The sequence below is a fragment of the Arvicanthis niloticus genome, chromosome 22 (assembly GCF_011762505.2).
Source record: "Arvicanthis niloticus isolate mArvNil1 chromosome 22, mArvNil1.pat.X, whole genome shotgun sequence".
NCBI lineage: Eukaryota > Metazoa > Chordata > Mammalia > Rodentia > Muridae > Arvicanthis > Arvicanthis niloticus.
The window spans coordinates 9,317,796-9,330,173 of record NC_133429.1 but is presented as its reverse complement, the minus strand read 5'-3'; the positions used below and the strand labels follow the sequence as shown (position 1 = coordinate 9,330,173).

The 12,378-nt window shown below is 39.2% G+C and overlaps 1 protein-coding gene across 1 annotated transcript in view; it reads right to left on the bottom strand.

Moving 5' to 3' along the window:
* Nucleotides 1-458: 458 nt before the first annotated feature.
* Nucleotides 459-12,378, bottom strand: part of LOC143436481 (rho GTPase-activating protein 20-like) — a 40,631-nt gene continuing 28,711 nt past the window's right edge. The window contains exons 12-16 of the mRNA XM_076920861.1: nt 11,800-11,986; nt 9,513-9,633; nt 4,713-4,882; nt 1,104-1,781; nt 459-635 (exon numbers count right to left, since the gene is read on the bottom strand). Coding sequence (XP_076776976.1) covers nt 459-635; nt 1,104-1,781; nt 4,713-4,882; nt 9,513-9,633; nt 11,800-11,986 — 1,333 coding nt within the window. The remainder of the gene's footprint in view (nt 636-1,103; nt 1,782-4,712; nt 4,883-9,512; nt 9,634-11,799; nt 11,987-12,378) is intronic.

The following is a 12,378-nucleotide window of genomic DNA, read 5'->3' as shown; positions in this document are numbered from 1 at the left end:
ACATTCCTGTTGTCCTAAGATAAACATGGGGACTTCAATTTCTCTCATCTCCAGTAATTTTCAAAGACTGGGAAGGAATGTTCCAACCTACAAATACCCTCCCACTGAACGGCTGTGACAACTGTGCTCAATAATCCAATTTTGCCAATCCCAGCATTAAAGCTCCCACTGCTGCCCCCAAGCGCAATTGAGTTCACACACAGCAAGGCCAAACAAGGCAACAATTAGGTGGCACAGTTTTACTCCTGGCAAAGAGTTATGAAAAACTGGGAGAGAAAAGTCTTGGCTAATTGACGTTTGTTCTTTTGTTAAGGATATACACACCATTTTCACCATAGTTAATAATGTTTATGCCCAGCTACACATTAAGGATATTAAAAAGAAAACTTGCCCCATTCTAGATATTCAAGAATGTTCTTCTCTCTTTTCAGTGGAGAATTATTGCAGTCATCATAAAGTCAGATGAGTATGTCCAGTAACGTCTCCACACTGAAGCACTGCCCATTGGTCTCGGCTGGCCCATCTAAACTAAACTGCTCCAACTGCCTCACACACACTTCTCCGGACATGTTTGCTTCAGTTTCTGCTGGTTTTCTTGTCAATGACATTACAATGTCTAAGACTACTACCTGAACCTAAAATTTTAAAGATATGGTTTTAAAAAATAAGCCACTTGTTATTTCAACAACTGTCATACAATGCCTGTGCTGAAGTAAACATCCAGTAAACACCAGTCACCTCCCTTAAAGGAAACATCTTCAATTTTACCCATAACATATATATCTTAAGGGTAAGTTTCCATAAAATATAGATTTAACATTTTAAGAAAATAATACAATTAAATTGTATATTTAAATAAAGTAATAATTAAAAGTAAAAAAACCTAAAGAGTGAACACTTCTTTCAAAAAAACAAAAACAAAAACAAAAACAAAAAAAAATCTCCTTTTTTCAAATTTCAATTCCTGAAACTAATCCGGAAACGAAACCAGTTGCATCATAAATGAAAAAAGTCCCCATAGCATCAGCAATTCACTTCCCAGGAAGAAGAAAAATTGAAAAAGGAGGAGGAGGAGGAATGTATGGAGGGGGAGGGAAAGCCACCAATTCTGCTGCAAATGCTCCCAACCTCTGGCAAAGGGAGGGCAGCTCCAGGAGCGGATTTCCTGGCTCGAGGGAACAAGCCGAGCCTCGGCCGAGCTCTGTCTTCCTAGGGCTTTGCGGCGAGTCCTGCTTCCAGCCGCCCGCGAGGGCAGCGCTGACGACTTCAGAGGACGGCGGCAGCCGCGGTTCAGGCGGTGACTCGGGTCCCTTCCTCACAGCCCTGGGCTGAGGCATCTTTCCTGAGGGACGCAGGCGGCTGAGGCGCGGGAGGAGGGGGCGCTGCCGCCGCTGAGGAGAGGAACCTGAGGCTGCGGCTGCCCGGCTCCCAACCGCTCCCTTCCTCCTCTGCCCGCCTCCCCGCCCGCCCGCGCCCTCGGATCCCCGAGGCTCCTGGCGCCGCTGCGCGCAGGCGGAGGCTCGGGACCGTCGGATCCACAATGGAGGCGCCCCGCCCTGCCCCGGCTCCAAGCAGCACTGCGGCCCAGCCGAGCCCGGGGCGGGACAAGGGAGATCACCTGGGCCCGGGGCGCTGCGGGTGCGACAGAGAAGGGACTGGGTCCCCGGAGAATGGATTGAGGAAAGGGATCGCGGGTGAGGCACGGGCGGGAACCAAGGTGCCTCGCCGCCCTCCGGGGTCCCCAAGATGTCGAACTTCCAGCCGGCCTTCTTCCTCCATGGCTATGGAGATGTGTGCCTGTTCCTCCTGGGTACCCTGGACTTCCAACTGCTCTAAGACAAGACAACCTCCCCGACGCTCTTACCTGCCCACCCTGCCCCCATCCAGCTTTCCCAGGCCCCAGAGTCCTAATTTCCTGTGTTCCTAGTCCATAGCGCTTGTGTCATTCCCCCAGGATTGAAACATAGTAAGAGACTGGTCTGCTCCACCATCCATGTTGTGCATGAGCGATATCAAAGGAGAGAGATTCCCATTTCTGTTCCCCAAAGTTTCCCCAGTGTGAAACCTGGAGTTTTCTCCTCCAGAAATACCCTACATCATGCCTGCTATTCTTCAGCCAAGGTTACAAGCTTCCCCAGGGATCCAGCTCCACTCATCTACAGCTCCCACTGTCACCAAACCTACAGCCCCCTCCCTCCATCAGCACACTTTTCAGGTATGGGAACAGCCACTCTGAGGCCCTGTAGCAATGCAGCAGATGAGGGTCACTGAAGAGCCATGGTGCCTGTGCTGGTGGGGCTATTTAGGGTTTTGTGACCTCGGATTTTGACAGAGTTCCCTCCAAAATGCTCATGGAAGATCCTAGTTTAGTACAGCTAAACCAGGTCATTGTTCTCACCCCGCCCCAAGTGTGATCCTCCTCTAAAGTGTGGTTATTTTATATTCCTTCCCCGCACCCGTTCTTCATGGCAATGCATGTAGTGAACCATTCTGACATCTCAGTAATACAAAAGCAGAGGGAGAACTAGAAACGAAGGCTGAGATATGAAGTCTGAAAATGAAAGCTCGGGTTAAGTTTGCCGTGGTTCCCAGAATATGGTGAAGCTTTTCTGAAATTTATACTTTCTAAGTCTATTCTTGCCTGGAATAAATAAGGACTGCATTATTTTCAATGTGTTCTTGACATGTGAGCGGTATTTAAATAGGTTCAGGCAGAAGGTTAATCATTTCCAGCCCAAGACATCTTTGAGTATGTCTGTCTTAATTGTACAAGTAATGAAATTATAAATGTGAAATTTGATCCTAAACTAGATAATATCATCTGATATTAGTTCCTGTTGTTATTTCATTGCCATTGGTGTCTATACTTTTTTCTCTACACGTTTGAATAAAGATATTGTACAGGAAAGGATGGGTTTTTTATCTTTCTTTATTGGATGTTATATTTACATTTCAGATTTTATCCCCTTACACCATTCCCTCCACCACCCAGGAATCCCCTATCTCATCCCCCTTCTCCTGCTTCTATGAGAATGTGTCCCCACATAACCCCCAATCCCACCTCCCCACCCTCAATTTCCCCCCACCCAACTTTGTGTTCAGCCTTCATGGGACCAAGGATCTCCTCCTCTCCTATGTCCAACAAGGCCATTCTCCCCTACATATACAGCTGGAGTCATGGGTCCCTCCCCGTATATGCTCCCAGGTTGGTGGCTTATACCCTGGGGATATCTGGATGGTTGGTATTGTTGCTCTCCTCATGGGGACACAAACCCTTTCAGCTCCTTCAGTCTTCTCTATAACTTCTCCATTGAGAACCCCTTCATCAATGGTTAGCTGTGAGCATCTGCTTCTGAATATGTCAGACTCTGGCAGACCTCTAAGGAGACAGCTATATCAGGCTCTTGTCAGCATGCACTTCCTGACATCCACATCAGTGTCTACCTTTGGTGACTATACATGGGATGGATACTCAGGTGGAATGGTCTCCAGATGGCCTCTCCTTCAGTTTCTGTCCCACACTTTGTCTCCATATTTGCTCCCTTGAGTATTTTGTTACTCCTTCTAAGTAGGACCGAGGCACCCACACTTGGTCTTCCTTCTTCATGAGCTTCATGTGGTCAGTTAGTTGAATCTTGGCTATTTCAAGCTTTTGGGCTAATATGCACTTATCAGTGAGTAAATACCATGTGTGTTCTTTTGTGATTGGGTTCCCTGACTCAGGATGATATTTTCTAGTTCCATCCATTTACCTAAGAATTTCTTGAATTCATTGTTTTTAATAGCTGAGTAATAATCCATTGTGTAAATGTACCATATATTTTGTATCCACTCCTATAATCTATGTCTTATATTGTGTCTTCTATGCTTCAGAGTCTCTCTTCCATTTCCTGGATCTATTGGTAATGTTTGCATATTTAGTTGCTGTTCGCTTTCCACATTAAAGAGTCCCCCAGTTTGTGGCATTTTTAATTGCTTCAATTTGCACATTAAAGACTTGCACAATTTTATTTCTTTCATCTGTTTAACTGTATTTTACTGTATATCTTTAAAGAATTGGTATCCTCTTTAACGACTTTCAGATGTTTGTATTTTCTTGTGTTGTTGGTAGGATATTTTATTTATTTTCAATTCAAATGTTTCTCCCTTCCCAGTTTTCCCGCCATAATGCCTGTCATTTCTATTCTTGCTTCAATGAGGGTGCTCACTCCTACAGTCCCAACTTACTGTTCAAGCGTTCTCCTATGCTTGAGCATTGAGCTTCTACCAAGGGCCTCCTCTCTCATTGATTAAATATAAGTCAATCCTCTGCTACATATGCAGTTTGGGCCATGGGTTCTCCCCCTATACTCTTTGGTTGGGGGCTTGGACCCTGGGATCTTTGGGTGGTCCAGTTAGTTGATACTGTTCTAGCTATAGGGTTGTAAACACCTTCAACTCCTTCTGTTCTGCTAAATCCTCCATTCTTTACTTCTCTAGTGAATGTATTTCTTCACTATATTAAGGTGTCTATCATCTTTCTAAAATTGGATTTAGGGTCATTTATTTTTTGTGTGTTTTGCTTGTGCTAGGATATCCAGTTCCTGATATAGTGGGGGTAACTTTACTTTGGATGTGTCATATTGCTCTGGCTTTTGTTGACTGGGTTCTTTTGAGATCCTTTAGCCATCTGTTCAGTCCTGGTCCATTGATGTTCCTGTTGTAGTAGGTACTGAGAAGTGGTTAACTTCAATGGTCCAGGTGTGGCAGGCCTTTGATGAGTATCCTGGATCTGTGTGATTGCAGAACAAGCAGGTATGTATGGTAAAAATCCATAGGTCTTTATGGTCAAGAACTGCAGGTCTGATGAGGTTGACAGAGAGGCTGAAGGAAAATGCAAGTCCTGAGGAGAAAGCAGGCTATTCGGGCAGTTAGGGCTCAAGTGGAGTGACCATTGCTGAAGAGCACTACCCTGGAGAGGGGGAACTTGTAGAGTCCACCTCAAGTAGAGGGACAGGATATCAAGTGCAGAGATGGGGTTGACTTCCTACAGTCCAAAGCTTTGACCCAGAATTGTTCCTGTCTGAAGAAACTGCAAGGACAAAAATGGAGAAGAGCTTGAGAGAAAGGAGGTCCAGTAACAGGCCCATATTGGGATCCAGCACAAAAGTGGATTTCAAAACAATTTTATCAGTAAAAGTTAAAAGATGACTATAGGAGTAAAGAGGGAATCTGTGACTCTAGTAACATTTTCAAAATATAGTAAAAACTGACGGCAAAAACTCGCAAAACAGCATAATTATATCCACTGATTAAAATGCTAAGATTTCCTGGATTTGATGTGAGAGTCCACAACAATTATGAGAAGTTCATAGGTTTCTGACATATTTTTGGTCCTGGTTTTGAAATCATGAAGGGATGTTAGGGAGCAGCTGAGTCTTGGGAACTATTATAAGGTAGGGGAGGACAATAATGGGGTGCAGCCTCAGTTTCTGTAGAAGCCCAAAGCATGAAGTGTCCATGATAAAAAGTTAGTGATTGACAACACATGAGATAGTGTTCCTCATGAGATCCCAACACAGCCTATTGGTGAGGTGCAGTCCATTAGCAAGAGAAATTCTAACATATTGAATTTACCTGTACTATGGTATCTGTGCAGTCATGGAGTATAGATAACCAGAATGAGCATAACAAAATATGTGTCCTGGTAACAGTAGATGATAGCAATAACTGACTTTTAAAGACCTTTGGAAAACTTGAGACAATATTTTAGAGAGGCCCAACTTTATAATTGACTCATGTATTTTAAAACAACAGTTTCTTATATGTTTTAATTTGCAGACTTAGGGAAAGGCACACAAGATTCCATCCTAGACAAAGAATTATAGGAAATACATGTGTTGCCAGTGTAGATTTTTTTCTGAAAAACCAAATGAAAGACCCAGAACTATGTTAAATTATGTGATAAAGTAAATAAACTTAAGTCTAATCAAAGATTAGATATTGGATATTACTGACATGTAAGTGTAATATTGGATATTAATATTGGACATGTAAGTGTCACTTATTGCACCACTTCTGATAGCTTTCTCTACTGGTTATTGACATACTTCATAAGTGTTGCAGGAGGGTAGGTGCAGCTATTAATTACTTCCCTAACATGTCAACTTGCCTGCTGTTTTATGTACCAGAGAAACTCAACTTCAAGCCAGAGGTTTCTAAGTCATATCCTGCTAGAATCAGTTGAATTCAGAGGCATCCCTGTAAGATTTATTTGGCAACAGGCACTAAACCCGACACTCCTGAGAGGAAGCCAATGGCTATGACAAACATCAGTATTTGGGGGAAAGTAATTTGAAATATTTTAACATGTGGAAGGATTACTCTCAAAGAGATTGAAAGAAATCATGGCTAGCAGCAGAAATCTAGTTGGATTTAGGAAGCTAGTGAGGTCATGGACATGAAAATTTATCAGGCTGATTTACTAGATCAGCTCAATTCCTTACAGCAGCATTCTAAATTTCATTCTTATACCCACATACAAGTGAAGCCATCAACTCTCATCAAAGAAGCCTCTTTGTACAGGAAATCAAGATCATCATAGAAAACCAAAACTGGACACAAAGATGAGATCCGTGGATTGGGGGAAAACCCAGCACCAAAGAATACATGTATGTCATAGCACCAGTGTCTATACCTCAGGGAATATTGCAGAAATGGGGTTATAAAGACTAAGAGGCAGCACACCTGAAAGGGTGTTTTGAAATCTCAGAAAATGAATGCAAAACCACAATGATGGCAATATCAATGCAATGTTAATGCAATGGCAGAATATTAGCCTTTTCTACAAGGGATAGTCTAAAGGACTGTCCAATACAGACTATTCACCTTGGAAACCATATACATAAACACAAAAAGGTGGACTCAAGTGTTTCTATTTTTATAGATAAAATCTTAAACAAATAATCACACTTATATAACAATATTGAAACAATGAGTTTGAGAGTGAGGTGCATGCAATGGGCTAAAGGGAGGAAAGGAAGATCACAGTGCCTTAATTCAATTTTCAATAAAAATTTAAAATAATAATAGTGATAAATGAAACATTTCAAATATGTGTTAATGGGAGTGTAAGAGGGTCCTAGAAATAATTAATGTGGTATTTATGAATTTCTTTACTAGGGATTTTTTCTATGATTTTCATATCTCAAATTTGAATCACAGACTCTTTCTAGAAACACAAACCATGAATAAGGAATGCTTGGCATTGAGATAAGGGTTTTAGTTTATGAAGAGAGATACTACATCAAATATACTGTATACCTATGTGGGTTTCTGAGTATATGTGATACATGTGCAAATGTGTATCATCTGTGTGTGTGTGTGTGTGTGTGTGTGTGTTTGTGTGCACGCACGCATGTAAGATACATAGCTCACTGGCAATATAGTTAGAGCTTTGAGCTTATGTATATTAGAGGACAGAGTCAAGTTTTGGTCTTTTTCCATTTCTTTTTGACACAGGATCTCTTTTGGTCACTACAGAAAAACACATTCATTCCAATCTGCAAATTCCATCTCTAGGTAGAAACTTCTACTTTACACATGATTGTGGCACAATACCTGGTTTTGTTTGTTTGTTTTTTTAATGTAAGTATTGATGACCCAAATTCATGTCACAAAGCTTGTGTCTCAATTGCATTAGACACTGGCCTTTCATTTCAGACCATTTCCTATATTCTTTAAATTGTGATTCAACTCTAATTTTATCTCTTGTGAGGATTAATGTTGATTGTCAATAGAATTTTATTTAGAACTATTTATGACAAAAGATTCTGAGCACAACTCTCAGGGAATATTTAATGTCATTAGTTTCTGTCTATGTTTAAGTAACTGATGTGGGCAAAGCAACACTGTTAACTGGGCTGTACTGTTCCTTAGGCAAGCTTCCAGGAATGTATAAAAGAAGAAGCTCACTGAATATGAACATTCATCGTCCTCTGCTTCTCAATTAGGTGAACGACTTCAGTAGCTCCAATCTCCTGACATCAGAACTGCTGTATGATGATACCCTGAGCCCTCAAATCATGACCTGTTTTTCCTAATGAAAATAATTACCTAGAGAACCTATTCACAAAAATAGGAACATAAATTCTTTTTTGAAAAATTGTTTTGTCTAATACCTAGGAGTGAGTCTGATTTTATTGTACCACTACAAAGTTCATTCTGAGCAATGGGGACTGTTTTATGGTGAGAATGTAGAAGAATTTGGTCAGATAAACCCAAGGTCCATTTCTTGAGCAGTACTTAGAATGTCATTTTGATTGTAGTTTGGAAAAGAAATAATAATTGATTCTAGTGGATCTGTGACATAAATACAGGTGCCTGAGCAACAGATGTACAGGAGAATACTGAAAATACCATTTCCCAAGACTATGAAGAATCATGATTCAGGCACATTGGAGTATAAGCAATAACACACTTTAATAAAATGTATTATAGTAGATAAATATATATAATACACAACAGAAAAAGTGCATACTGAGTGAAACTATTTGTAACAAATAGTTCCTTTGTGGAACATTATATGTTGAAGTTTTTCCATTGTCCCATCCTAAATAAAACATAAAATGTCTTTGTTAGACAAACATTCTCAGATGATAGATTCAAAACACTTCAGGTAAGACTACATTTTCAGTGCATTTCTGGACTCTACACACAAAAAAAATTACTTGAGGTAACAGTATATCTTCTTTTGAATGGTGTTACCTGTAAAATTGGATATGTTTTATTTAGCATCTTTATTATTCTTTACATATGTGTTATAATGGATCCTGTGCAGCTTAATATTTACAGCAAATCCTAAGCATATGACAAGATTATTTCTCAAAGTAAATCAAACAATAATTAGTGTTTTTCCACAAGGATAGCAAAGTTTGTTGGCATATGCTTCAGTCTTGTAGTCCATTTAATAGATTTTTAAAATCAAATAATTCCTTAAGTGATTTAAAAAAAAAAACAATTTCACATCCAAGATATCTACATGACTTGTAGATGGGAAGAAAAGTGAGAAATATAGCAGGTAATATTCTGGAAGTCTTACATGGGATAAATAAGGAGTCCTTCTGTCATACACACATGTAAGCATGTTCTATCTATCTATCTATCTATTTATCTATCTATCTGTGTATATGCATGTGTGTGTGTCTGTGTCTGTGTGTGCAAAAATGATTGTGTCTATAGGTATACATATGTATATTTACATGTATTCATATATAATTTAATTAAAATGTTGTTTAAAAACTTTTCCCATACTCTAATATATGATATGCCCCAATGCTGCTCTGATATTTACAAATTTATGAAATCAGGGAATTTTATCATCCGTCCATTCATCTGATGACCAATTAAAACTTCCCTTACAAGGAGGACTTTCCTCCTGGGAAAGTGTAGAGGAAATCTTTAATTCTTCAGTAATAGCATTTGAGGTTTTCCCACTGTGGCCACCTGTGCCCTTTTCATAACAGGTGACTTACCAGCAGTATTTAGTGACATTTTTAGGTCATCAGATCTCTTTTGAATATCATTACAAATTGTACTGTCATCATCTCCCAAAACATCTACATTGTTGTCAATCATGATTTGCATAAAAGTCACCTGTAACATCAAATGGCAAAAACAAAATCTTCTGTCATTTCAAATAGTTTACGAAATTGAAATCAATAAAACAATAAAATCTAAAATGATGAAGAAAATAGCAGTTACTACAAGCAGATATGAATCTGTGAAATGAATTTGTATCTAAAATGGAGACACTTTTGCAACTTAGATAACATAGTTAAAATTTCATACCCATTGCAAAGAATGGAGGAACTAGTAAAGCAAAGTAACATTTCAGAACTGATATACTGCCAGAATACCTGTGAGTGAATCAAATTAACGATTCAGAGGTTTCTCAAATCAGTGATTCTTAGAGGAGTGTGGGGAGAAGGTTGAGTTTCATTGTGATGTTCTAATTGCAGGCATCACAATATATGATACCATCTTGGTGAGACCTTGTGGGTGGTTTAAGTGGCTTGGCTTTCCTGGAGGAAATATGTCATTGATTAGATTTAAAGTTACAGAAGCCAGTTGCCATTGGCTGTGTCCTCTCTGTGCTTCATGTTTGCTGCCTAAAATGAGAGCCACCAGGTCTCTGATTCCTGTTTGGTTGTCCTTCCTTCCTGCAGCCATGCTCCTATCTCATGACTTTGAAGGAATATAATCTCTCTACATCTCCAAGTCCCAAATAAATATTTACTTCTATAAGTTGCCTTACTCCTGGTGTTTCATTAAAGAAATAGAAAAATGAATAAGAAGCTGGTGAGAAGAGGAATCTTAGTTGAGAAAATGCCTACATCAGATTGTCCTTGCATGTACGGAATTCTATGGGACATTGTTGTGATTAACAAATGAAACTGTAGGGCCCAGATCTCCAGCATGGTGCCTCCCTTGAGCCATTAATCAGACAAAGAAATATATGAGTTGCAGGACAGGAAGCACAACTCTTACACAGTTTCTGCTTCAGTCCTTGCCTCTAGATTCCTACCCTGCTTCAGTTTCGACCCTGACATTTCTCCACAGTTAACTGATAACTAGAAATAAATCATGAAGTGTTACCTGTCCTCCATAAGTTGCTTTTCATCAGCGTTTTATCATAGCAATAGTAGCAAATTAAGCCACTTTCTAAAGTGAACAAGCTGTTCCCTGGGCTTTCCTACTTCATTATGAGTAACATCACCATGACTTCCTTCCTGTGCACCTTATTCCTGGAAACTATTGGTTAACATATACCCTTGCTTTCTTTTTTTGTTTTTTATCTTTTTTCCTTGTCAATATGTATATTCCTAATTGATGCTCTGTGAATTTCTTCTTATGCAACCCAGTAACACTCATTTTCCTGTCCTTCCATACCTGCCCTCTTCTCTGATAACCTTTCCCCCAAATCTGAAAACAATAAAGATTAAATCAAGTTTTAAATTAAAACTAAACTGAGAGAGGAGAAGTTTGTGGGGAGCAGACTTAGTGGAGGGTCCTGCAATCAGGATATAAAGTAAACAAATGAAGTGTGAAAAATATTAAACATATGGTTTTATAGTTAAAGTATGAGCTACAGAAAACCTGAGGTAAATAGACCTGAACTAATGCAAATATACACAATTCTTTTTTATATAAGTAGGATTTGGTGCTAAAATAATAGAAATTATATAAAATATACAATTTTTTATCAATATTTCTTATATCACATATTGTGTGTTTATATATACATGTATATAATTATATATAATTATATATGCACACACATATACAAATAGTACATAATTGTATGCAATTTGCTTTCCTATGACTAGAAATGCAGTTGGGGTGAGTTTTCAAAACTGTAATAATCTCATAGCAATGACACACCACTATCATGTGCTTCCAGTACAGTTATAATAGAAAACAAATACACAAAACCCTAGTTCATCTGGATTTTTTTCAACTTGACTGCAATCTTTTGGACACACAGCATGCTGTTGGTTAAACATCAGTATCTAAAAATCAGTATATGAAAAGAAAGAAAAAAGTAAAGAACAAAAGAACCAAAAGAAATTATTCACTTCCTTCAAGCTACATCAACTATCTCCCTTTCCAATCCTTCCAGAAACAGATCAATGCATCACCCACTCCGAAAGAATGCAATCCTAGGGTGTCCTTTAACATCAGTGAGCTTTCTGAGGTAGTCCCAATTCCTGAGTCACCATGAGGACTTTGTTCCCAAAAGGAAAAATCAGATCATTTTACCTTTTCTGAGCAGTCACTCCCAAATAATGAGTTCCTGCAAGTCTGATCCCACAGCACATGAGGAGCTAAGTGGAGAGATAGGAGGTCAGTGTCTAGGTGAATCCTGGAAGAGGTTTGAATTTTTAATAATTCACAGAAAAGATGGTTGACCAAGAGGACATATGGTTGTGGTATCTTCAGTGGAGTACTATACAAAGAAAAAGGGGAATTTTACTGTTGATTGTCTAATAAGTAATGTTACTTACAAAACTCTAAATACAAAACTGGGCGTAAATGTTCTGTAGATCAGCTAATTGTACAATCAGAATTCAAAAGAAGTAAAAATATACAGCTAATGTATTGCCTAGAAAATTTTCTGCAAATCACTTCTCCCTATAGAATTATGGGAAAAATTTTAAATTATGTATGAATATCTGTGTGCTACATGCTACCCACAGAACCCAGAGGAAGGTGTCAGGTTCCCTGGAAATAGAATGAATGAAGATAGTTACAGTCCGTGTGTGTTCAGTGTATGGAAACATAGTGTTGTTAGACAGTGAACCATCTTTCCCGCCACCATGAGGACACATTTAATATCTA